Source organism: Anabas testudineus, chromosome 3 (assembly GCF_900324465.2).
Source record: "Anabas testudineus chromosome 3, fAnaTes1.2, whole genome shotgun sequence".
Taxonomy (NCBI): Eukaryota; Metazoa; Chordata; class Actinopteri; order Anabantiformes; family Anabantidae; genus Anabas; species Anabas testudineus.
The window spans coordinates 15,125,202-15,153,108 of NC_046612.1; the positions used below are offsets into that span (position 1 = coordinate 15,125,202).

General features: G+C 38.4%; 1 protein-coding gene across 4 annotated transcripts; it reads left to right on the plus strand.

Annotated features, from left to right (window-relative positions):
- The first annotated feature begins 747 nt into the window (after positions 1-747).
- csnk1g1 (casein kinase 1, gamma 1) lies at positions 748-27,907 on the plus strand. 4 transcript variants are annotated; one of them, XM_026378302.1, is made up of 13 exons: positions 748-937; positions 6,632-7,055; positions 7,483-7,523; positions 8,669-8,738; positions 14,496-14,647; positions 15,021-15,255; positions 15,387-15,472; positions 15,693-15,777; positions 15,972-16,120; positions 16,203-16,310; positions 17,645-17,755; positions 20,017-20,123; positions 23,579-27,907. In XM_026378302.1, exons 2-13 carry the CDS (start codon positions 6,872-6,874, stop codon positions 23,631-23,633), a joined length of 1,383 nt encoding a protein of 460 aa, XP_026234087.1. In that variant the 5' UTR covers positions 748-937; positions 6,632-6,871; the 3' UTR covers positions 23,634-27,907. The 4 variants fall into 4 exon arrangements, with proteins under 4 accessions (XP_026234087.1, XP_026234088.1, XP_026234090.1 ...); XM_026378303.1 differs by having other exon boundaries at positions 14,499-14,647; XM_026378305.1 differs by lacking the exon at positions 17,645-17,755.

A 27,907-nucleotide genomic window follows, 5' to 3' on the forward strand; every position in this document is an offset into this window, starting at 1 on the left:
GATGGATTGTGGTGACTGGGATTTCCCTTTTCGGTCTAGTGCCATTGATCTCAAGGTGTATATGTAACATTTTTCACCTGAACCAAGTTGGTAGTGCTGGATGAAAACTGCATCTGAAATGTTGCTGATGCTGATAAACCTGACTCAACTCTTCCAGAAGATCCACGTTATACAAAAACCTTCAAACACTTGCACCACAAACTAAAATCCTCTGCACCTCCTTGAGTTCTGGCCAAATACAAGTAATAAAAAGATCTATTTAGGAATTTAATTTAATAATAACAAATAAATAAATGAACGCTAAAGGTTGGACCTCGAAAAAGAGAAATCTGAGGTTCATGTAATATGATTTAGGTTAGATTGTCTTGTTTTCTTGCTGTGTGGGGAATTTTTGTCAGTGTTGTGGCATTTTTTAAACTTATTTCTTTATTTAAATTCCTAATCTGAAAGGAAACGAAGCTATTATAAGCACAACAGAGTAAAAGTACAGAATTAGAAATACAAAAAAGTAAAATTTAGCTCAATACTAACTAAATACATGTACTTCAAAACTATATCATATTTAAATAAGTGTAGGTGTTGGAGTGGACTATATTTTATGACTTTACACTACTGTTTTTTATTTTTGTTTGTGTGTGTGATGTGTTTTGGCACAGGTTCATGGTTAACTAGCGGCCCCGCTCTGACCTGGAAGTGACCGCGGTGAAGCGGGCGGTGCCGTCGTTCTACATCCGGGGTGTTCGAACCTTTAACGGATAGCGAAGGCAGACGTGCAGCGAAGAATGGAGAGAGCTGCTAACGATGTTCCGCTGTTAGCGTGAAACATCAGTGACAACAAGTAACACCGAAAACCTTACACCAGGCTCCGGAGATTTGTGCAGTTGGCGTGGCAAATTCATACGCTGTGTCCGGAGCATCAGGATTTAGCACATCGAAGGTGAGCCTGGTGTGTTTCCCTGGGATGAGCTAGCTACATTTGATAGTAGGCTTGTATTTAGTAGCTAATATTTTTGTTGCTAACGGAGCTAATTTCCTTGTTGCGCTCGGAGCAACTGTCACCTAGCTGACCGATTTGTATGTGTTAGCTAAGGCGGTAACAACAAGCAATGAGCCGTTTAACTTAATTTGCTGCCGCTTACTCTTCATATATTATAATTAGCAAGAAAATGTCCGCGTCGCGCGTTTTTCGCACAAAATGTGTTTAACGTTAGCCGGAGCAGTCACTGTGGCTAAGTGATGTTTGGCTAGCGTTAGCGTTCATGGCTCTGTGTTGTAGGTTGGCAAGCTGGCAAGCTAACGTGGCTAACGGTGCAGTTCGCTCACTAATCGATGTGACCATCAGCAATGTTGGGCTGCTAGTGCTGGCTTTGTCCGTGAAACATTTATGCCAACTCGCCTCCTTGTTTTGATCGTTCCGAGGGCCTGCATAAAGATGATCGATTATCTTTATATTAGCCTCCTCTGCCTCTGCCCAACACTTCCTCACCTCAACACGGTGTTAGAAGTGCCTGTGCAATGTTAGTGATGCAAAGACAGGATGGGACAGATTATAAAATTAGCTAATTTAACCTAGGCCTTCTTCAGCCTGGTCACCGTGGAACAGTTTTAATAAAGCATTTATCTAATTGGTTCAAGATTGATTTTGAAAGGTGCGGGTGTTGGGAGTAATACCAAGTCAAAGTACTAGTCTATGTACAGTAAACATTCTCCATGCTTGTGGTCAAATATGAAAAGATAAGGTTTGCCTCAATGCTTTCCGTGATAGCTGAATCAATAGAGTATGTCTGCTGTGACGAGAACGGCTCATCGCAATTATGAAGTGGAGATTGCACTGTTGCACTAAATGTCATGAGTTGGTCCTTTTCCTAAAATAGGTTAAAGTGCATCCACAGTGAACTAACTACTGTCATCCTTTAAGTCCTAAATGATAGAATAGGCTGATACAAAGTATATCTGGCTGCTAACATTTTATTAAATGTAGTCCTCAACAATGTTACTGTTTACATGCATTAGCTTGGAATTGTATTAGCTGTGTAAAGCAATTGCATTTTATTCATAAATATAATATTTATTATTAGTCATTATTTACAGACAGACTTCTTCTTCACCAATTGCACTTAATAACTCCACAATTTAGACTAAGTCAAGTTCAAGTAAGCTATAACTTGTCTAACAAACATATCAGACCATTAGGTGGAAAATTGGGATCAGTGTCATGGGTGTGTATTCCTAAAAGATACAAACAAGATACATGCATGCTGTTTTCTATGAATTGACGCAAAAGGAAAACTGAGGAGTCAAAATTCCCAACAGTTACATGTCATAAGAACTGGCTTTGAGGTAAGCGGCAGCTGTTGGCTGGCACTGCCACAGTAGGAGTCTGCACTGTTGGCAGGCCCCCCTCTCAGGCTGATCTTTTCACTGAAGGTTAATCATCTCCTCAGAACCTTTATGTTTCTGTAAAATGAAAATATGTCAACAAATTAGTAATTTTAAATAGATGCTAATCAGCTAAAAGTATCTCAGTTTATGGACCGTAATGGTGGTATTTGGGTTCTTTAACACGTTTTCACAGCAACCTTAGTGTTTTAATGAAAGAAGTATAACAGCAAATAGTGCTGGATTTCAAAATCTATTAACAGGTACATTAACTTGCTCTTGAGATGTTTATGTGTTGTGGTTTTGTGCGTAATTAATAGTTGTTTATTTTTACATTTTGTTACATTCTCCACATTTGATTATAACGTTATAAGGGCACTGTGAAAATACCCCTGATTATTGCTATCAAATGGAACATAAATATTAAAATTGACTTTACTCCCATAAAATTAAAGTGCGATGCTTCAGCTAAAGTAATTGGTGATTGACACAGGCACATCTGTTCATGAAGAATAAGTTTCATTTAGCAGTGTAAAGCAGTGGGATAGTCTCACTTTAGGGAGAGGCAGATATAATTAAACAGAAAGATGTTTGGGATTGTAGAAAATTCGCAGTGGTATTATTGGATGGAATTTTTTGTTTACACCTTCTTGTGCGCATGTGTGAGGTTAATTTGCTAGTTATTACTGCAGTTTTCTAGGCAGCCAAATGAGTGAAAATCTAATGTATAAATGATAAGAATGCAAAACATTTTAAACATGTTACGTATGTGCATTCATTTATGCATGTGATGATGATGATGATGCTTTTTCTGGAGCACTCATGCAGGTCAAATCAGAGTCAAACTAAGCGTTATATGAGTTAGCAGCGCTACCATAAGTCTATGCTGTCCTCAGTCACATTTACCACTTATTTATTCCTGCACAAAACCGTGCTGCTCTGACAAAATTGGTCCTTTTATTAATTCTTAGCCATGTCCTACTTCACAGGATTGTAATGTGAGGATATGCAGAAAATATTTTCACAAAACTAGACAGGTACAGAATGTTGTAAATGCAAAGCTAATTTTAAGCAATCTTAAACAATCTTTTTTTATTGCTGTCAAAAACATTTTTGAACTATTTCATGCATACTTCTGAGAAACCTTTTATAGGATGCCAAAAGGTGTGTATGCACAATTTTTTTTAGAAGACGTGACAACAAGTCTGGGGATTCCCAATGTTACAAAACTGAAGCAGCCCACAGTTTTCTGTTCCCCAGGAACAATCCTGTAGATAGTTCTTTACTTTATTAATTAGGTGGTGAACTAAGATGAATTTACATGGACAGCATGCATCAACATGTAAAATATAATGCATAGATGTTTTTTGGTTTATGCCATAGTCTTTTATTTTGTAAACAATACTGCCACTTAGTAAATCCCCCCCAAAAATGTGTTCTAAAGAGTTAACTACACACTTTTCAGGTGAAAACATTTACAAAGATGGTATTCATTGTGGGATTACGTTAGTTTAGACTGTATTACTATTACTAATGTATTATTATTTTGCAGCTATAGATTTTACTCTGCTCACCCATATCGGCTAAATAAAACATTTAATTATGACTCTTATTCTAAAATATAAGATTAACTACTTTTCCAAAAAAAAATATATATGTGTGATAATATATCCACACATCGAGTCAGATGGAGGAAATGATGCACAACTAGATAAAGTAGAGCCATCATGAAAGTACATAGTGTGATGCACCTTTTTTAGATGTTTTGCAGCTCTTCATAAAGTGTAGTTTGGATGCCTTTTATAGTATGAATTAAGTTTTTATCCAACTTTAATGTTTTATTTTCTTCCCTAATCCTTGGGTTAGGCATGTCTGTCTTTAAGTTTCCTTGTGGCTGTGGTGATGTAATCTTGTGCATAAAACATAACAAATGCATTAAGGAGGCCAAGAAACTGTACGTTCAGTTTTATATCCAAAAGAGGAAAAACATGTTGGCCTTATTCACTTTACACTCGGTACAAAATGGGTCATTCTCTCTCAGACAATGCTGCACCTGTAACAGAAGTGTTGTGAATTTCAACATTAGTAAACAGCTCCCTGACTTTAATGTGCAAACACCTTTCTAAAGTGAAACTAGTTTGTGATCTGCAAAAAACTACACTGAAACTGAAAGAACTTTAGTCAACTTAAACCTTGTGTGTTGCATTATCATTTTAAACAATATACACACGCAAGTGTGTACTCAAAATAAGGGAGGCTTTTAATATAGCAGATTTTGCCATCATAATACCTTAAAGTAAAAGTTTTCTACATATGTGCTGAAACCTTTCCAGAGGAAAAACAAGCGGAAACAGCGTCTGATTCAGTCATGCCCTTCTTCTTTGAACTAGTGCCTATACTCAAATATAGTTAAAACAATATTATCAAATTATCTGTGTAACATTAATATTGCACTTAGAGCTCTGTTTAGCAGTATTGTAGGGTTCTGTAAAAGTCTGTACTTTAGCAGTATTGTGAATTTAAATCCAGTCTGATCAGTCTAGAGTCTGGTCTAGACCAGACTTTATGGCAGCAACTAGTAAATAATCAGTAAGAATGATGTGGTGTGAATGAACACAAAGTGTTTTATTATGCTGCATCCACCACACAGTCTGTGTGCAAAGATGGTAAGCTTTCCTTCAGTCAGGAAAAACACCTAGCTGAGCTAATCTCGACACTGGCGCACACTGGATTAAAGAGGCCTACAACTGATTATTTGCACAATGGAAACTGTTACAACTCACCAATGGTCTTTGCTGCAAACCTGTTTTATAGGCATGTTGTTCTGTTCCTGGTTTTATGTAATAGCAACAGTGCACTATTGCCCTTGAGAGCAAACTAGATGTCTTTGATGCTGAGATCTGTGCAGGCAATACTGAGCATGAGTCATCCGGAAGCCCACACACACACACACACACACACACACACACACACACACACACACACACACACACTTACAGCAGCAGCCTTTCCATGCTCAGGAATAACGGCATTGTCATGAAAACATTAGGAACATTTTATTGAAAGTGCAATATATATGTTTTTGTTATTAGAAAACAAACCATGATTTTAAAAAATACATTTCTCTCTAGGATGAATTGGTATGAATTAATAGTAACGATGATCTGCTTAATTAACAGTCAACACTTGGTCTGCATCTTGTCACTAACTTGCTGAAGATGATCAACAGAATAGGAAATCCCCAAAGAGGCAGTTTACAAGCATCTTTTCATCATTTATAGTTTAAGTCATTCTTGCCAAAAGTAGAAAGGGTGCAGGTTAAACAAAACAATTATTTTACTGAGCCCATGACAAAATCCTATCGGTGTCCATCAAGTTAAGCTCTGGCGCCCTTGTGAGCAGACGTAGCTTTATATAATTGTTTACATAATATTCCCCGCTGACACTGTCCGCCACGCTGTAGCTGTGGGTGGTGGAGAGATGCCATCATGAGCACAGACTGTGACCTAAGGTTTGTGTTGATGCTCAGGCTGGTTGCTGTGTTTTCTGTGACCACTGTGACTTGATGACTATCTCTATAGCCGCAGTGAGATTGTGTCTACTTGTCAGTGTGTATATTTGACTCCCAACCTTCAAAAGTGAATGAAGTTAATTTAACAGTGCACACATGCAACATGCAGCTCTTTTGTTCTCAGATTTTACTACATTTTTTTCTTACATATTATCCACAATAAAATATAAATGACAAAATATCTGCAATATCCCTGATATTCTAATGCCATTTCAGTGACAGTCTCTGCTTTGTTTTACCTTATTGTCTTGCATATATTTGTTCTTGACGCACAGAAACATTGTTTAAATGAAATGTCCTATATGTCTATGTAGAACCACTTTAAATTGACATTTGCAATATTTGCAGAGCTGATGTTTTCATGAGGCACTAGTTACACTTATTAGTTTAACTGTGATATTGAATTCTGTCAAGTGGAATTGTAATTTCAATATCAAGTGTTGTGTATTTTTTAATCTTATTATTCTGTAAGATATTTGTACAGTTTTAACCTATTTATTAAAGAATGGACTCACTGAACAAGATCAGCCTATGTGTTGTAGTTGCTCTATATCTATAATATTTGGAGCGGCAAAATTTATTAGTTCAATACAGGACAACTCCTTAGAACTGTGCCATGTTTTATTTATTACTCTGTTGAAAGTTAATGTCTTAACTTTTTTTATGTTCCCTCTGTTGCAGGTCTTCCTCTTTCTCCTTCCTTAACAAATGTTGAGGTCAGAGGTCAGCCTGTACAACAGCTGTTAACAGTGGCAGAGTGAGGACGGCGAGGCCTGTTGGTCAGCTGTGCCAGGTTTTGTCTCATGAGAGTGACTGTGCCATCCAGGCACTGCCAGTGACCAGGGCTGTGGTGGGCCTGGCCCAGGAGGCCTTTTTGTACATCACTCCCGGCGGCTCCCACTGTCCTGTGCTGCTCACACCATGGATCCACAAAGAGATAAATATGGTGATCGGCCTGCCAGGAGCACCAAGATTTCCCAGGGAAGCCGTGGACACTCGTCCCGACCATCTGGCTCCTCCAGCTCCTCTGGAGTCCTCATGGTGGGGCCAAATTTCCGTGTGGGCAAGAAAATTGGCTGTGGAAACTTTGGTGAATTGAAGCTTGGTAAGTTAAGTGTAAATCCTGTGTGAAATGGTTCAACACAAAGTGAGTTTTGAATATTTACCTGTTGTTCTGTGTGTAACTATCCACAATGGCCAGTTTATTAGGCACACCTTATCAAAGCTAAAGCAGTAGTTTACTGAATACTGTGAATTCTGCAATAAATTGTATTCATGGAAATTATAATATTCAGTGTTATTGTTCTCTTTAGGGCTGTAATTTGTAGTGTTTACTATAGTACATATTGCATATGTACTATATGTATTTAAATTAATGTAACTATACCATTAACTGATTCAGGGTTGAGTTTTGGGATCATTTCTCTTTGGTCAGCTGTGACAAATAAACTGGTTGCTTAGTGTATATTTGAGCATAGTCTATCTCTTGTAAAACCTTAAGTGATATACTTCATTTTCTTGTCTTATTTCAGGTAAAAATCTTTACACCAACGAGTATGTAGCTATTAAACTGGTAAGTGCCCACCTTCGTTCCCTGCTTCATTTTTCACCTGTGCGAATTAAAGACTCTTTTGTAAACTGACAGTGGAAGTTGGTTCAGTGCAAGTGGTACAGTCATTTAAAATCATGAGTAAACGTGGTGTACTTGATTTTAGAGAAATGCCTAAAATAAGCTATAATGCACTGCTGTGTTATTTGTCTGGCAATTACCAAATGATTTAGACACATTTTTGTTACAGCTTCTGTTAGAACAGTTGCATGTTTTACGAGGTTATTTGCCTTTGATTTTGTAGTGTTACAAATGAATACTCATCGCATGCCTCCGGCCAGTACAGTAAGCTTGTGTCATACTGAGCTGTTCTGGTCTTAGAGAGAATACTGTGTATGAAGTGTAGATGCTTGACTAGGTGTGTCTTTCCAGTGGCTGCTAGACTGGAAATCATGCCTCCTGACTCATGCCTCTTATTTCTCACTAGAGAGTTGTAATTTCAGTATCAAAGTATTAAGCTCACCAAGGCAAACTGTTTCAGCTGCTCATTCGACCATATAGTGTGCTGACACTGTGGTGTTTTTGTAGAACCAAGAACTGTTTCACATGTGTATTGAGTTTGAAATATGGGATACATGTTTTTGGGCACTATCAAAATCAGGGAGTATGTTATTAGTTAATAACATTTATGAGGTTTGACATTTTTATTCACTTAACGAGATGCTTGGACAGATTGTACATTTAGTTTTCAGAGAATACAGAAGTAGGTGAGACAGAAATTGGAGAAATGGAGACTGAATGTAGTATTTGAAGATGACTCATTTAATGTACTGTAGGAGTTCACCGTCTACAGTTTGTTTTTTTAATTCCAGGTGACACAACATATTTTTTTACAGAGCTACAAGAGATGCGTACCTAAGACGGTGTTTGCTCTTCTAATGCCTGCTAGTTTTGCAGAGAAACTACTGTTGCACATTATAGGGTTTCCCTGGTTTTGTCCAAATTTCTGTAATCACATCTTATTGGCTGGCATGTTTGTATATGTCCTTAGGTGCGAGGTGAAACATCCATACAATTTTTGACCCTTCACAGGTTTTTCTGTCTTTTCTGTATTTTTCCTGTTTGTGGGATTATTGTCATTAACTGGTTTGGTTGTGTCCCCTGTGCAGGAACCAGTGAAGTCAAGGGCACCACAGTTGCATTTAGAGTATCGGTTCTACAAAACACTGGGAACTACAGGTAAGTTCATAGAATTGGTTGCCATTCCTCGTGGTGTCTTTGTGAGTGTGACAATAATTTGACTGTTTTGGAGGATCAGATCAGAAGATTGCTTCATTATTGCAACAGGTGACTAATCTTTTCAGGTTGCATATTGATGTTAAGATAGGCCAGCAACTTTAATCTGCAGAACTTTGTGTACACGACTGTGTGGAGGCTTACATGCATGGAGTGTGTTGAACAGTGACCTTGCTTGAAAATAGACTTACCAGTAGTGCAGAGGAGACAAAAGGAGTTGACATAAAGCTCTTTTTTATGATCCACTGGAAGACTTCCTTGTCATTATCTAGGCAGAATATGCAGGAGGCGTTGCAGGCTATATTTGAGGATGTTCCTTTCACTGCTGTATTCTGTTGTTTTCTTATGTAAGTAGTGGCCTGTGTGCACTAGGTTCTGCATACAGTGTTCAATGCCAAGGTCTGATTGAGCTTATATTAAATATGATGTATTTTATGTGTTACTGATTCAGTGTTGATCTGTATGGTTTTTAAGGTTTCTGGAAAGTGTGTAGGTGCACAGTGAAAAACTAAATGACTTTCCAAATGTAAGCATTTAATTGCATTTCAATTGTTCTTAAAACATTTATTGGTTTTTTTTTTTTTTTTTGGTCATGTGATGAAAACTAGCTGTTGCTGCATGGACATGTTGGCAAACCAAACTAGGAGCTAGTCCCTTTTGTACCTTATTGTTTGCTTCTACAGTGTGCATAAGGTCTGATGTGATCTGCAGAGTGTTCTGCGGATTGTAAGCTTGACACCATATAGCTGTTTTCATGTATAAACTCTAGCCACTGTCGGGAGAATCAGGCCTGGACGTTGTACTGAGTTTGACTTTACACGTGTAGCACACAGCAGGAGATTGTCAGACAAGTTGTCACCTGGGGAGAAACTCTACTGGATTTCAGCAAGGGGCCGGGGCACTTGTGTATAGCATGTGGTAGGGACAACATGGTATAGTGGGGATCTCGTTCCAACATGCACACCATACAATTTTGAAGCTAGTCATTTTACTACCCATCTAGTAATCATTTATTGCTTCTGATGGTCAGGTTTCACCAAGGTGTTAAACAGTTTGTTCTTCCTAGTTGCCAGACCTGTGACAGAATATAAAGGATTGTTTTATTGTTTGAATTTTTATTTTATGTCTGATCACACATGGTGGCTTGTGGCAGCAGTTTCTACCTTATATTGTCTGGTTCATGGTATTAATTACTTATGTCAACACTAATAGTACAAACACTGACATAACCATTTTTGCCTTTTCCACAAACCTCTTATATGTCTTTGCCTTTACACTTTATTTTTCAGTCTTCAGAGTGAAAGACAATGCAAGAATAGTTGCTTTTCGGGCTGCTCTCCCTTAACTCTGCTCCCCTGAGAATGTTCTCATCATAAAAGATTAGTCAGGGTATGGTGACACATCCCTGTGACAACAGCCACTGACAAGAATCCTGTGAGGTTAAATGACTGCAACAGAGAATTAAATTAAAGGCAGACTTTTTTAGACTCGGTTCAAGAGGAAATGGGTGGGAAGTCCAGAGACAATAGAAAAATCTTCTCTAATAGTTGTTCATTGCTTTTCTGGTAAAAGTATAATGTGTGTGTATATATTTATAGTGGTGGTAGTCACTTAAATACGCCTAAGCTGGAACTGAGATCAGAGTTTTAACATGCTGAACTTATTAACAGATATTTTCTTTACCAACAGTGATGTTGCAGTTTAGAGCTACTTACAGGTCGCGTGGAAAATAAAAACTCACGTTTGTTGGGATTTATGGTCCTTTATGTGCTTTTTGGAGTTACCTGCATATATGAAAACCAGACTGGGAGTATAATGTTATATTGTTTTGCAAAGGCAAGGACTGGGAAAAGGCCAACGGAAACTCATTAAATATTTAGAGAGTGGGTCTGCCTCTCTTAGCACTAACCTGCCTCTGTCCTCTCCTCCAGATGGGATAACGTGACCTCATTTCTTCTTGGCTGTGTGCTGTGCCACATTCCTCTCAGCCAATGTGGTCGTCACAGTGTCTATTTGAGAGGTCTTTATGAATTAATGTGGTTGACTCAGCTGCTTAATCAGGTGTTGTTATCTGATGCATAACCAACCATCACTGGATATTAATGAGGATGATTCAATAAGGAATCAAGTATCTCTTTGTTATTATAATGTGACAGTTGTTGTCAGTGCAGTAAGTGTTCCATTGCTGCTTTGGTTTTGCAAGACGGCAGACAATGAGATACTGTTGCACAGACAAAAAGTTTTGCAGAAGAGGGTTTGTTCAAAGCTTGGTGGAGACTGTTAAAGGTACATTCCTCATTATGAAACACTAAACGAGCTCTTTAAACATTTTAGTCCCAAAAACTGTTCACAAGTAACACAACTGAATAGAGCTACTTTTAAAATAATTAATAGTTCCAAATGAAATTAGTAAAACTAAAAACATGTGATGCATAGAATGTAAATAAATCGAACAAAATGGCACAGTAATCACAAGACACGACCTAACAAACAAGCAGATTGATAATTAACAATGCAGGTTTAGGGAGAGCAGCTGGTGAACTGAAGTAAGCCGGCAAATATGTCTGTTGGATATTTAAAGCGGTCAGCTGGATGTTTACTTGAGTGTAGAACTGAGCAACCAATCAGGCTGGAACGATAAGGACAGTACACTAAACTTCATGTGAGGTAAGAAGAGCTGGCTGTTGTTCCTTAATAGGCACTACCCGTGTCTGTCTTTATTCCACATCTCTGATTCCATCCTTCAGTTTTAAATTTAAAAAGGTGCAGCGATGGCTTTACTATGCGAAAATTCATCTACCAATCTCTAAATGATTTATGTTTGTCTGCTCCAGCATACTGTGAATAATGGGCTGCTGTGAACCTTGGATAAGTGACCAGTCTATCATAGGGCTTACATACACATAGACAGTAAAAAGAAAACAAAACTAGTATTCGAACGCACACCTACAGTCACGAATTCACCTAACCATTTCTTTGCACTGTGGGAGGAAACCCACACAGGCATGAGCAGAACATGCAGACACACAGAGACGCCGCACACAAATCCCAGTCTAATTTCTGTGATCGATCATGTTTTGTTTTTGGTTTGTTTGTTTTTGTGTTAGGCACAAGATATTTGGTACAAAAGAAATCAAGTATGGTTTTGAGTAAAAATAAACTTTGTAGTGTAGTACATTTCTGCAACCCTCTTCTTTGTCACAGTGGTGCATTAATTATTAATAACAGCACGGCTTCTAGCAGATGGTCAAAATCATACATCTATGCTTAAGACTGGTCTTATTATAAGATCTGATCCTTTTTCAGCTGATTGAGAAATTGCACCCAAACATAGTATTGTACAGTGAGATTTGGACGATTGTTTTTAAACCACTCATATTCATTCATCACACTCATTTTGTTCTCCTTTTGTTGCGAAGGTCCAGAGCCAGCACTTTATTAGATTACAGCTGTGTAAGACTACGCATTCTTTTATCCATTTATTCAGTCGCTGAAAGAACATACGTTTATAGATCTGGAGTTATGAGTTATTTATATTTTATTGTTTTCTCACCACAGTTCTGCTGTGATAAATATGTGATGTATTGCAGCAAATATTCAAATTTTACTATGTGGAACATCTGCATTTTCATGCATTTAAAACTTGATTGCTAATTGTTTCCCCAGTCTCCGAGACTGTATGCTGATGTAACTTGTGGCCCAAAACATATTGTTGAATTGTCATTCATTGTCATTATTGCAAAAATACTAGAAAATATCATGATACAGTTTTAAGTCTATATTGCCTAACTTTAGTCACCATGAACTAAATACTAGCATTCTTTGTAACTGCAAAGGTAAATCGGTCTTCACTTCATTTAACTCTGCATTTCAGCTCGTTCACTCGGTGGAATGTCAATGAAGATATACTGTTGGAACTCCTGTCTTTGTTTGTCTTTGCCACATGCTGGTCACTTGCTTACAACACTGTAGTCAAAGTCAGTACTACACCAAGGCAGTGCTGTCATTATTTTTTGTGAAAATTGAATGAGAGAAGTCAAAATTGGTAGCTTCCATCAAAGTTTGAGTCTTGCTTTACAATTAGGGTATACTGTGCAGTACAGGACACACAGATTGAATCTCTTACAAGAACTGTTTTGCTGTAGAAAATTATGGTTCTGCCGCCCTTGGTTTTCCTTTTGCAAGTAAAAAGCGTGACCAACCTTATTTTCAATTGAACAACCGTTTATCCACTTATTTACAGCATCTCTCCAATCTGACACATTTTTAGGCCTCCCACTGGCACTCTGGGTTTCAAAGCACTCATTCCTATGGTACAATTAGCAACCCACAGAACTGCATAATGGTGTCCAGAAACACAGGATGGAGCACAGCATGACTCCTACGAGCCCATATGCTAGCTGACAGCATTTATGCCACCTTTCGTGCTGCAGTGTATTTCCCATTACCCAGCTGTCAAGGCAAATGTCTTCAGCAGCATATTCAATATAAATATGTTAATACATTGTATTAGGATTAGTATTCTCTGATAAGTTAAAATGAGCGTACATTTAATAGATTTTACCATGTAATCATCTTTCCAGAGGGGAAGAGGATATGGTGTATTTAGTTAATAAAAGTAAACTCGACACGTGTACATAAATGTATACAGTGGCACAGAGGCATGTCTCCAAGTATACACGCAGGACAAACAAAGCTGCTCTATATACAGTAGTACTTTCTTCCAAAGATATTTTAAATGTTGGAATCAGCAGACGTGAAAGGGCTGGCTAGGACCATGAAACGCAGTTATTACATTCTTTCTTTTTGTAACTTATATGCCATTAAATATTTCTGAAGACTGAGTACAGTCTGATAAAGCAAGGCCTGTATGATGTGAAGCACCAGCATTTCTTTGAAGTTTCCTAAGAGGACCTTTTTTTTCTTTCAAATAGGACTGTGGCTTGTAGTAAGCAGAGGAAAACTTTGAATCGTGCAATTACCTGTCTGACCTGATTTTCTGTTCTTTGAAATCATGTGGTCAGGAACACAACAAACCAATAATAATATACAGTATAAAATTATTTATATATTAAATTATAAATTAAAAGGGATTGTTTACTTGTGCAAAGTAAAAGAGAAAATGAGAATTTGCACAAAGTTAAAATAGTTTGTATCCTGCCTGCCTGTCTCCTTACGTTACAAATTTTACACATCGAGTTCACACAATTTTCTAGACGTTTAACAGTGCTACGAACAGCTCTGCAAAGATCAGAGCACCAACCTTGTGATCACTTTAAGAGAGCAGCAAGGAGACTATTCAGTTGGGCGGTTGTGGTATGAGGCACCAAAAATGTTGTGACTGTCATGCAGTTGCAGACAGTGTTGCATTTTAGTTGAGAGTTAATATTTACCCAGCAGCTTTCTCTGCTCTTAGTCTTCAGTAACCTTTTGGTGCGCCGCCTCCTATTTGTCGAATTTGATTCCTAAGTATATCCCTTCCTCCTGCTGACATTATGCGGTTATCTAAGCTATTAAATGTGATCTTGCATATCTTTTGCAGATACTTGCAGATGTATACAGTAGTTAAACAGATAACATGGGGTTATTTCAGCAAATACAGTATAAGTAATAAGTATCTGCTGTGATAGTAGTTATAGTTTGGCAGGTATAGTATATTTAACATATGTGTTATACGTGTTTTTATTTCTTCTTTTTCAGCAGAGGGTGTGCCCCAGGTGTTTTACTTTGGGCCCTGTGGCAAATACAACGCCATGGTTCTCGAGCTGCTTGGCCCAAGTCTAGAGGACCTCTTTGACCTTTGTGACAGAACCTTTTCACTCAAGACTGTCTTAATGATAGCAATTCAACTGGTGAGCGTAGAGCATTATATGATACATTACAAATGGTTTCTACTGAGATTTTATGATTGTTTTTTTTTTTTTCTAAATTGTTAGTGTTTAAAATTTGTATGGGCAACATAAATATGTAGACTAGTTTGTCAACTTTTCCAGCTTTTGGGCTGCAGAAGACTTTTTATAAAGGTTGAAATGGCTGCCTAGTACTTATTGTGACCAGCGAACTGATCTTCATGTGTAAAATGGGTGGAATGCCTATTTAAATTTGCAGCTTACAACACTGTCAATAATTTGTGCAGCCAAAATACCAGTACTGAGTTTGTTTTTGTTTTTGTTTATGGTTTGTTTTTTATCTCGACTGCTGACATTATCGTTTTCTTTTCACCAGATTTCTCGAATGGAGTATGTGCACTCTAAAAACCTAATCTATAGAGATGTAAAACCTGAAAACTTTCTCATTGGACGGCAAGGGAATAAAAAGGAGCACATTATCCACATCATTGACTTTGGCCTGGCTAAAGAGTACATCGACCCAGAGACCAAAAAACACATTCCATATCGGGAGCACAAGAGCTTGACTGGCACCGCCAGATATATGTCCATCAACACACATTTAGGCAAAGGTATTTCAGTATTTCATAGCTTTGTCTTGGGTTTTGGTTATATATTGTTATGAAATATTTATTATGTAAGGTCGCTTGGCTCTTAGCTCTTGAAGTTTCTCATTACAATGTTATCAAATCTATTAATATAGAGCAAAGCCGGCGAGATGACCTGGAGGCCTTAGGCCACATGTTCATGTATTTCCTTCGTGGGAGTCTACCTTGGCAAGGATTAAAGGTGCGTTTACATGCTCAAACCTTTGTTGAGAATCACTTTTATCCTTTTTGGAATCTCTTCATTGATTCGAACAACACCTAAGGAGCACCTTGGTAGCTAAATGATTACTCCGCATGCCACGAGTGCTATCCACAGGGGACTGCACAGGGACCTGTCCAATAAAGGCAAAATATAACAATGGAATTGTTTCATAAGTTTCTCTGTTTTGAATCACCTACAGGCTGACACATTGAAAGAACGATACCAGAAAATTGGCGATACAAAACGAAATACTCCCATTGAGGTCCTCTGTGAGAACTTCCCAGGTATACTGATTAGACTGTACATCTGGATGCTGGCTGTGATCTCTGTCTCTGTCTCTTACTCTCTCTCTCTGTCTAATTTATTTTACTAGTGAGTTGCTTAATAAAATAATAATGTATGATAATGATAATAATATAAAAATGTTATCCACATCCAAATTAAACCATTTGCATTGTGTTTTGTTTGTTCTGTTCAGAGGAGATGGCGACCTACCTGCGATATGTGAGACGATTGGACTTTTTTGAAAAGCCTGACTATGAATATCTGAGGACTCTGTTCACTGAACTGTTTGAGAGAAAAGGATACACCTTTGACTACACTTACGACTGGGTTGGCAGACAGATAGTAAGTACAGAAAGTTAACATCTACATTTTTAGGTTGAAATCTTTGAGCAAGCTGCTTGACTGCTTCATTTGTTCCCCTCAGCCTACACCAGTAGGATCTGTCCACATAGACTCTGGAGCATCTGCTGTCACAAGAGAAAGCCATCCTCATAGAGATAGGCCCTCACAGCACCCACCAATCAGAAATCAGGTAGGGCCATTTTGTATTTATTTTTTATTTTTTTATATTAAGAGGCAAGTGTCTGTGTCAACATAGCGGTGGGTAATTGGACAATTTTAGGTCATGATTGATCTTTTTTGGCCGCTTCGTCCACCCCTAATAGGCCCTGACCCCATTAATTTTAATTATTTGTGTGTTATAGTTATATTATTGTGATTTCAGATCAGTTTTCTGCTGACTGACAAAAGCATACATGCATTTATATTAGTGATGCACCGATCGAGTGGCTGGAGGTCAGACTTGTCTGGTTTTAATCTTGTTGGGCTATGTGACTGGCTGATCACATTTACAAGCATATAATGCTTCAAATTGCGCCCAAGAGTACAGTAGAGTGGTGAGAATTTCCTCTTCTCGCTGATGGAGCCGTTTGAATAGGGGAGTGAAGCTGGCAAAGCTATCATTCTGGATTGGGTTTAGCAATATCCAAAGTCAGCTTTGCTCGCATGCTCTGTTAAAAAAAGTGATGTAAAAGTAGAATAAGAATATTTGTGTATACTGTTAATTATAGTTCTTCAAAAGACAGGAAATCTGAATTGGCTCAATTTAGAATTGGCAGGTCAGAGATTAAATGAAAAAACGGCCAAGAAATTTCGGTGCATCTCTAACTGATAGGCTGAGATATTTCTTTATAATCACTGCCATACTCATCATACCAGTGAAATGATTTGATCACATTTAGACTGAAACGGGCGAAGCTGTTAGTCTATGTGCTTTGTGGTATATCAATGGTCCAGTCAATCCTTGCATATCTTTTTGTGCAGTTGCCCTAAAGGCAAAGTTTGTCACATTCTGCTTTAAATTTTTGCCCCACTTAAGTTAAATAACATGTAAATTTAAGTTAAAACAATAACATTTGAACATTTCTGCCAATGAAGGACTTTTGTAACTTTTTCTGTGAACTGTCAATGTTGGTTGCTCCACAAACACTTTAAACACTTTAAACTTGTAAAGGTTAACAATTCTGCTCTGTAATTTAGGTTAATTCATTGTGTCATTTAAATGTTATTGAGATTACCTCAGATTTAGTTGAAGTGTACTTCCATGTAGCTTCAGGCACATAAGTTTCAGTTCCAGTTCTTTGGCTGAAGCCTTGCTTTGATTTTGATTCAGTCTTTTGTTTTGTTACGTTTTATTTTTCTTCTTCATTTCTCATGCTGCTTTGCATGGTACCTGGCCACACACCCCCAAATACCCATCTTTCCTTACACAATTATTTCATCACACACACCCCTTCCCTGTTCCATTGCACCTTCAATCCAACTTCTCCTCTCATCACTGCCCCGCCCCCCGCGACTCCTAAGCAGACAGCGGTCTCAGATCGTCGAGGAGCATGGGAGGTGCAGCCCACACGCCAAGCAAACTCCTCCTATCTGACCTCCCACCTAGCAGCGGACAGGCACGGGGGCTCAGTACAGGTATACATCCCTCACCTGATCAATCAGCAGCCCCCTCCCAGTCTCTATGGAGTCAGATCTGTCTCATGGATCTAGTCAATCGCTCAATCAATACATTTGCACATGTGGTCTTATTACAGGCCAAGAGCACAAAGGCTTTTTGTGTTGTATGAATTTTAGTATAGTTACCTATCATTTGTATTCAAAACTGAACAATAACAATACAGACTTATCATGATCTCTAATGAATTAAGTCTTTACTGGAAAAGTGACATAAAAAAATGATATTTCTGAAATAACTTTTACTTAGGTTAGGTTTCTGTACGCACGTAGGCATTTTACAAGAGCATAACACTTGTTTTGTATTTTAGCTTTGTGGGTGAGACAGATCTGCAACCATATACCTTCCTTCACCCCTTTAACCCTGGCTGGGAAATGTTATTTTTTCTGCACCACCATATGCATGTCATCTGGTGCCACCCACTTCAGATGGTGAAAATTTGATTTTTAGCTTTACGCCTAGTTGTGGCATTTTGAACTTAGGTTCCTCAAGGTTTCATGGCGCTTGGAAATTCCTTGCAAGATCAAGAAGCCTTTTGCATGGCAGGATAAAATGGCAAAGCCAGCTTAGTGCATGCTCTGATATTTTAAAGGGTCATTAAAGGAACTTTCTAGTGTAATTTTGTGAGATTGTCTCTGTCTTCAACAAAATTTGTTTGCACAGGTGTGTACACTGTATGCTTTAGTAGATCCCTATTCATTCTACTAAATCCCATTTGTGTGGTGGAGATTTAAAAGTTGCCCAACATAGGTAAGTATTTCCATATACCAGGCCATGATTCCTGGATGTTAATGACAGCAAATCCACTCTCCAGGTTTGATTATACTTTGACTGCAGGATCAGTACTTTATAGGTCGTGGCCCAAAAAGACTTCACCTCAACTTGTTACAAAGATTGTAGCAATAATATCTTGAATCAGTGGTGCCTTGCAATAGAATATGAACCCTAAATTGGGCATGCTATGGCCATTTTAACAGTTTCAGTTGTATCAGATAGTGGCATTAGTACAGTGGTTTATTGTAAAGTTGTACAGTGTATACACCTATGCACACAGCACAACATGCATTGTAGAGTAATTACAGTGACATTTCTTCTACAGGTGAATTCCTCCATGTCCATCCTTCATTAGTAATTTTTTTACATATTGTGATTGTTACAGATTGTTGATACTTGTTTTTGTCTTACGCTGTAGAGGTGGTGTTGATGGTGTTATTCAAATGTGTAAAAGGCCTATTGTTTTACAGTTGTTTTTTTATGTTAAGTGTTAAGTTTGCTTCAAATCGAAATTTTATTCATAAAAAGAGCAAATGGTAATAGATAAGTAACTTCACTTATAACAGCTTGAATATCAATATATTTTAGACTGAAAAATTAGACTTGTGACTTGGGCTGAATTATAAATAATTTCCACCTTAAATCCTGAACTTAAATAAAATAAAGATGCAAAGTATTTATGTAAGTAGTCTTTCCAAAATCTACCATGACCCTTTAAACATCTTACAACTCATTGCATTGCATATAAAATGTTTAGGTTTTTCAGTCTACACCAGACAACCCATAAATGTGCTAATTTATTAACGTCCAAAACCAAAATCTTACATATTTAATTCAATTTTATTTGTATAGCACCAGGTCCCAACAGAAGTCATCTCATGGCACTTACAGTGTTTAGGACCTTAAATTATTTAACTGAATACAGAATTATATCGAAAACCCAACAATCCACAACATATGACCTGAACCTGAGGATAACCCTGAAAATGTTTTTGCTGAGAGAAGTTGATATATTTACTGATATTCTAATGCATTTTTCTAGACTTCTCAAACTCCCTCTACCTCTTGTTATTTCAAATGAACCTTTTCACACATTTGCTGTAAAACCCCAGTGTGGAGTATTTGAGCATTTGTGACATCCAGCAAATCATGACAGACTGGCTCATTAGTAACGGATAAAAAGTACTGACAAGAATATGCATCAGCAGTGTTTTTTTTTTTAACATTTTATGCAAACACAAACCACTAACATTTCCATTTCTGTTGTTTACATGTTCTTTGTTACTGTGAGAAATAATGTGATAACCTAACATTTGATTTAACCCAGACGTGCTTTCTTATCTCAGCAGTACTTGTTTTTCTGGCCAACAGACTCACATGCATCTGATGTGTGGATTGATACTAGAATTTGTGGATTGATTTGAGCTAACACCTGTCTGTGCCGCAGGTGGTCAGTTCAACCAACGGGGAGCTCAATGCAGACGATCCCTTGGCAGCTCATTCCAACGCTCCGATTACAGCTCAGGCAGAGGTGGAGGTGGTCGACGAGGCCAAGTACGTGTCATACACTCGCCACACCTCTCCTCTGTGTCCATCTGTCGCTTCCTCTCTTTTCTCGCCCGTCCTCTCTACTGCTCTTTCTCTCTCACCACCTTTTGCTATGCTGTGGATTTGTGACAGCCCCCACCCCCAGCTGTCATCCTGCTCCTGCCTCTATTATCTTCTGACTGTGTGGGTTTTTGATCTTGACTGCTGCTTGTGTCTATGCTGTTCTCACAATTTGATTTTTTTTTTATTTTTTATTTTTTTTATAGAAAGAAAGCCAATATAGATTAAATTCAGCTTCTGTAGTTTGAGCACTTAGGAAACCCTCGCAGCAGCTGAGGATGTCCTTTGTCATCTTAAAGAAAAACACCACAACGCTGTTCATTAGCATGACGCCAGTTTATTCAACTGTAATGGTGCATATTCTAGACTCCTATATAAAACTTATGCTCCTCTCCCCCACAAGAAGTAAACATAGTGAGGGCTGTTATGCCACTGTCCAGGGACAAGGAGTGTACCACATGAGATAGAAAAAAGGGTCTCCAAATTAAACCCTAAATACCAGATTTAGCAGTTCAAGTAGTGGCTGGTGGGCTTCTCCTTAGGCCTCTAATCGGGCAGGATGACCTAAACTGTTTTCACATACAAACTCTGGAGAATCGGGTCCGGGCATTGTGTGGAGCTGTGCTTCACACACACAAGATTGTCTGAGTCAGATGTGTTCTCACATGGGCAGAAATCCTTCTTAGTGTGCACAACGCATAGTGTCACACAGTGGGGATTATAATCTGACATTATGTGGACTTTGTACTATACTAGAGATCTCATAGGATAAAGTCACAGTAATCTTTGGGCGATCTCTGCCTGGGACACTTGCATTCTGACATGTAGCTCACCCTGGATCTATATTCAGGGTTCCAGTGCAAGTCTGAAAGCAGCTGTAGATTGCCACACAAAGCAAAACATATAAAACAGTCTCTCACTTGCACACCCAAACGGAGGCACACCAAACAAAACTAGAAAAACAAATAAATGACGCATAAGGACAGGGCCAGAAGCACTTCCTATAGCACTGCTTTCATTAACTCAGCTTTAGCTTATCTTAACTGTTGTTTCCAGTCTTCAGCACCAGTCGCTGGAGTGATGCCATGCTGCATGGCTGGCTGCCCTCTGCGCTGCTGGCTGAATGTCTTGTCGGTCAGCAGAGAGAGTGGAGCTCTGCGACAAAATATATTAGTAGAATACTTTGCAGTTACAATTTAAAACTGTTGAAAATTACAATAAGCAGATAGTTTATTTGAATTTAAAACAACACTTTGTCTAAACTCCTCTTGTTATTCCAAGAGTAGACCTCGATTGAGGGAGAGGACTGTCCTGATTTGGCTCCATCAACTTTGTTACCAAGCAAGACCATAAAAGTATAGATCAACCCAGTTATTGTGAACCTGCAAGTTATAAAGAAATAAAATACTGGACAATTTGTTTATCTATAGCAATTGTAAGCTGAATTTACATGGAATAAATAAAAAATAGAAATTAAATAAGTGGTCTTTTCAGCAAATGATGGCAGATCTGTCATCGCTGCACCTGGTGATCTTGAAATGAGGGAAAATTAATTTAAAACAAGTGAAGGAAAATGAACTCAGTTTTACTATTTACTAAGGTTCGATTTCATATGTAGTATTGTAATAACTTCTATGTTTCTCATTATTTACATAAAATATATTACAATATATAATAATATAAATAAAAAAATCATTTACATTATTTATTTCTACTATTTTACTTAATATTGATGCTGATCAAGTAAGCAAAGACTCTGTAGTGTGCTTGTCACCCTGTCACTCCTCCTACCCCAGAGCAGTGCCCTACCGTCGTCACCACCAGTAAAATCGAATTCTTTGGGAAGCACTGTAGAGTGTATGGTTTTGATTTCTCTTGTGAGCAATAGTTTCTTTATGAACACCGTCTATAGACATCATGCAGTGTCCTTCACACTGTCTGCTCAGTCACTGAAAAAACACTTTTGAATTCTTATTTCTTCAGGTAGTTGTTTTTTTTTTTTTTTCTCACTTGAAGCGTCATGACTTCACAGGTAAATTTGAATCATATTGCTAAAAGTTTTATCAGCTAAGACTTAAGTTTTCGTGCTCCTACCAGATTCAATAACTGTAGCTTGTTTTAAATTAGATGCTAAGAGCTTAATAGTGACTTCACACACAAATACCCAAATGGATTTACACATATCTTGGTCACACTGATCCTTAATATTTTGATTGTTGTTCTTGTTTTTGTTGTTTGTTTGTTTTTTTTTTTTATTTCAATTGTAAAAGTATAAAATACCTTGCAGCTGTATCAGCCGTTCCAAAACAGTGTAACTCCTTCATACCCATGTATTTCTGGAGACACAATAAGCTGCAGAGTAGATGATATAACTATAATCCTTTCTCTTTTTAACCTCTCCGATTTGTTCCTTCCTGTGTCCACCCGTTTCCTGTTGGTGTGTTTGTATGCACGTTCGTGTGGCATGTGCCCGGTCCCATCATCTTGGTCTTGCTGTATTAATCTATCTTTCTTTTCTCTTTACACTCTTTCCTCTCTCTTCTTCTGTAGCTGCGTGAAAATGCTCAACCTGTGGTGAGTCCCTCTCTGCTAGTCCACATCAGACTCATGGGACAGGGAGTGGACCAGCCTAGGCTTGGCCCAGTGGAGTTACTTACAAAATTTAACTGACTCTCACTGGTACAATAGTGCCATATACCCCAGAGAACACTGTGTACTATGTTTACTATCAAGTCTCTGCCCTATTTTCCTACTATCGCTCAATATTAAGTAACAGATGAGTAAAGAATATTGTAAACCGTACTGCAATGTGAGCAGCGAACCGTCTTTAATGTGACCCCTGTAGTATTTGAGAGCAGTGAGATACTGCCCCATTTCAACAGCACATTGGCCTCAGATTCAAGGTTTTTACACTCTTGTTGCATGGTAAACTGTTATTTATCACTGATGAGTAAATCGAAGAGTATCCAGTCACTGTCCTATGTCTTCATCCACAGCTTTTTTTTTTTTCTTGTCTATGTATGTTTTATTAATCACTGAGGCTCACTATGTCTTGTGCTCTTTGTTTGCACTGCTTAATTTGTTTGCATAGGTCAAATTCTTCAGTCTACTACCACAGTAGTTTGTATTTAAGTACAGAAAAATGTCAGAGGACTTGATCACAAACTACTGTATGAGGAAAAGGCATACAAACTGCTGATGTTTTTTTTTTTTTTTTTTTTTTTTTTTTATATGTTTTGGCAGCTGCAGTTCAAAACCTGCATCTGTCCATATTTGGAAGACGCAAATTAAGCTCTTGTGATTTTTAACATAAGCAGTCCGCTCGTGTTTGTTCTTTCTTTTGCTTCATCTGAAGCTTCTCTCGTCTACATATCGATTTAATGTCTGTATCTTGTCTGCAGGTGTTGCTGTTTCTTCAAGCGAAAACGGAAGAAGAACACGCAGAGGCACAAATGATCGTCCACCACTGGCCTGAACGTTCCAAGTGACCGGCTCAGTTGATTGTCATTTCAGAAATCAATAAGGTCCCATTCAGAATTATAAAGGGAGACAACTGAAAGATCTTGATTGACTTGTCCTCTGGAGGGACCAGTTCAAAATGGGTTGTTGAGATGTACAAGACACTTGTCTTTAGATGGGAGTCATTTTTCTTTTTCTTTTTTTTTTTTACCCCTTCTCCAAGACGTGTGGGAATGTTTTGCAGGCCAGTCTGCCAAACGGGGAACGTTTTTGTTGCAGAGGATAATCCTGAAGACACCCAGCATTTGTAATTTTTCTCTCTTCGTTTTTGGCAGATCTTCTGCTCATCTTTTTCTTCTGTCATTTTGCAAAGGAAGAGACAGATCTTCCTGTGGAACCTTGCCACCTTCAACATGTTCTGTGCTACGATTTCCTTAGTTTGACTCACAAAATAGTTTTCGTTTCCCCTCCAAGTCCCAGTCTGAAGTGGTTTGCCCATTGTTAGCCTGCAAACTCATTTTGACACAAAGCTCTTTTTGGTCATTCCTGACATGGGACTGAATGTAAACCTGAACACACGAGGAGCCAAGAGTGCAAAAGCCTATATTCACTTACAGGCGCAGAGAGCATCCGTTTGCCATTTGGCTCGTGCACCTTTTTTCCTCCTCCAAAGAGGTCAACCATGGCACTGGGACCCATGCCTGAGAGAACAGAAGACCAGAGATGCCTCCTGCACTGTGTTCTCTGAGGATGTTTTCTGCTCATACTGCTTGGTTAAATCACTCCCCTTAACCACACCACTCTCCAGACACACTACAGTCTCTCATGCAGTTTTGCTCCTGTTGGCTTTGTGATGATGAGCGGCGACCTGACACTTGTAGATGGGGCTGAAAAAAAAAAAAAAAACTATTTATGCTATTTATCTCTTAGTTGCCACCAGTTTTCTTACTAATTCTAAAACATACACACTGAATGTATGGACAGAAAAGTAGATGATTTTGGAGCATTCATTTAAACCTTCGTGCACATGGGAAGGAGATTGCAGTAAAGAAGTTTAAGGCCAATGTTTAAAGAAAGTTAACAAGTAAGACCAAAACTAAGGGGATTGTATGTTGGGTGGATCTTCTGTGACATTGATCTTAATAATGTGATGGGTAACTATGCCTCTACACCAGTAGACATCGGGGGATGATGCTTTGGAGCGACAAGAGAAACTGGCGAAGAGTCTTTTGGCGATTGAATCACAGCTTCTTGACGCTACTGTCCACTGCCTTAACCCCAACCAGGTGACCACCACATCACATGACCAGTTGGATAAAGTTGGTAGCATGATCGGTCATTTACAGCGCAATTTATAGGGTATCCAGAAAGCCCAAGGTTGTGGACTGTTCCCAGCTAGCTTCAGAGCAGTTAATGACTTCCCTTGTAACTCTGAAGATGTATTTACATGAAAGCAATGCCAAATGGGAAAATTTGGTGTAATAATAATCTGTAACGGTGTTAAGACTTCCCTGCCCCTGCCTGTCCAGTCTGAAGACCCCCTGTGCTACAAAGCGATGTTTGATGTTTGGGTCTCTCTCTTGGATGGTGAGAGAGGAAACCTAATGTCAGTGTGAGTGATGGCGGATAAGTGAACGTGTCCATAGCATTTTTATTATTTAGTGTCATGGAGGACTGCCTTGAAACAATATCCTCAATACATCAGCTTGCCTATCCTCAGCGAGTGAATCACCGTACATGTGTTTTAATTTTTTTATTTTGTATTTTGCTAATGTGAATTTCTTGAATGCAATTTTTGTTTCTCCATTCCAAATAGCCATGGTTTTATGGGGAAAGAGAGGGTAACAAAAAAAAAAAAAGCTCAAAACCATGTCTGCACTACATTTGTTGACCCTGGCTTTCCCTGACAAGACCCTGCCTTCTTAATACTGTACTTTAAACGTGCTTATTACTTTAAGTGTAGCTGCCTCGTGTGTTAGGCCTTCCCTATAGGGTGCAGGGAATACTTTAAATTGATTTTATCCCCACCTGCTTTTTTTTTTTTTTTTTTTGTGCCATGACACCCTCCTCCCAATCCCTGTCTGCACGCGCACACACACACACACACACACCCGCACGCACGCACGCACGCAAGTAAGTCCTACATGAATCGATGCTCAGTCGATTCTGCATTTTGGGGACCTGCTCCATTATCTCTGGAAATACAATGTTGTAGATGTTGCAAACTATCTCAATGAATCAGTATGTAAACCTGCTTGTTGTGTGTATTTACACTGAATAGGTTTTGGTTTATTCTTTCCCTTGACATGTCACTTGCTCCGGGGTCTAAGTTATTGTGTTATTGAAAGTACTTGAATATAAAAATCTACGGGACCTTGTCTGTTTGTTTAACTCTTTTTGTTGTTTTTTTTATCTTCTTGGTCATTATCATGGTAATTCCTCACATAGGATTTAAGGGGAATGGTGGGAAACCTCTTGAATGGCTATTTGAATGACTGGTATCCGTTTCTTTGAGATGTCTTAGTGCCTCGTGAGTATGTTGGACAGGTGAGGTTTGTCTCGCTCACCTCTTGAGTCCTGTGCCAGCTGGTAGAAACGACAGATTTTGGGTTATTGGCTTTACCCAGGAGAGGTACAATTAGATGTAGGTTTGGAGGTTGAAATCTCTGTGAAACATTCATTATAATGCGTGTTTTTTTTTGTTGTTTCTGACACCAGACCTGTGACATCTGCTGCCTGGGATTCTCCCTATAAAGCATCAGCGGCACCTGGACTGTTTCATTCCAGCCAACTGAGAAAAGTTAAAAGTATTCCTGTGTAGTGAGATGAATATCAGGACTAAACAGCCTTCAATGTTTCCCTCTTCAATTCCCCGAGTGCCATTTCTGAGACTACTGCTAGCCCATGCCTTTTACCTGTGCCAGGAAAACATAGTTGAATGTTTTTTGTTTATTTTGTTTTGTTTTGTTTTTTTTTCTTTGACCGCTGCATTCCACCTTTACTTAACATGTCCATAATCTCACAGCAAAATGGTTCAATCCAGTACCAGGAAGTGTTGGCAAAAGTGTTTTATTAGTCATTTCTGATGGTTTCTCTTGGTTATAACTCATAAGAAACTGATGCCATTTCATCAACAATATTTATTACTTGGAATTTGTGGCTGGTCGTCTTTGCATCATCTGCTTTGTTCCTCAAACTGGGTCGTCTCACTCATTAGCTCGCAGCTGAATTGGTAGATATAGATATATTATTCTGATGTACCTACTTTTTACTCTCTGGGCCTTGTACAGAGCCATGTAGGAGCACTCTGTATGATTTGTATCTGCATGGCTTATTCTGGAGACGACAGCAAGCGGTCTCTCTCTCCAGTGAATTTTCTCACCTGTACGGCTCATGTTCCATTGGGTCAGTGAGACATTACGGCTTCCAGTCTTCATGTGAATTAATAAGTTTCATGTCTTCTCACAGCACATTCCATTTCAGTTCCCGTTATAATTTTTTTTAAGACTACTTTAGTTGGACTTGTTTATGGCTTAGGTTGTGTGTTATTCATTCCTGTGTCAAGGTTGTGCAGATGAACGGACAGTTCAAGTGTGAATGAATGGCTTAGGTCTTTTTGGGTTCTCTGGCACTTTTTCCTTGTTGCTGTACTGTAGAATTGTCTTGGATTACTGTATATTTTTCTTCGAGGGAGAGGGGTTTAGGGTGACATTTACTGCAATATTGTGGTGATTATTTGAAAATTGTAAATTGTACAGCGTTCACAATTGTAGTCCTTGTTTTTTTTTTCTGTTGGGATTCATATAAAAGATGTATTCTCCCTTTTTTTTTTTCTTCTTCTTCTTCTTCTTTTTTTTTTTTTTTCTCTCAGACTGTGGAAAATCAAATTGTACAGCTCCAAGAGTTTATCCTCCCCTCAGCATTTTTTTCAGAGCTATGATTAAGTGAAATCTTAAAACTGTAAATAAATATTATTGTGTTGAAATATGAATGTCACTTCAAAAATGTATTTGAATGAGTTAGTCAAGGGCTTCAAGAATGAAGGACCCACATTTCCTCTTTTTATGGTTTCATGCTTTTAATTTGCAGAAAGGTAAAGGTCCTTTTTATCTGAAATGCCAGTTTGTTTGTTTTTTTTCTCCTTTTTGGCCTCATAAAATACAATGTGTCACACATGAACCTTATAAAATCACTTTTTATTCCCTCCACACCTAAAGGGAAAATCCAGTTTGCACCCTTTTTTATGTAAAATAAAAGATCTCTCCACCTTG

What these genes read in the sequence shown, in the direction of transcription:
- csnk1g1 (XM_026378302.1), top strand. Translation starts at nt 6,872, where the DNA reads ATGGATCCACAAAGAGATAAATATGGTGATCGGCCTGCCAGGAGCACC. An exon ending in TACCTTGGCAAGGATTAAAG is followed by an intron (nt 15,473 to 15,692) that starts GTGCGTTTACAT and finishes AATCACCTACAG; the next exon opens with GCTGACACATTGAAAGAACG. An exon ending in GGCACGGGGGCTCAGTACAG is followed by an intron (nt 17,756 to 20,016) that starts GTATACATCCCT and finishes TCTGTGCCGCAG; the next exon opens with GTGGTCAGTTCAACCAACGG.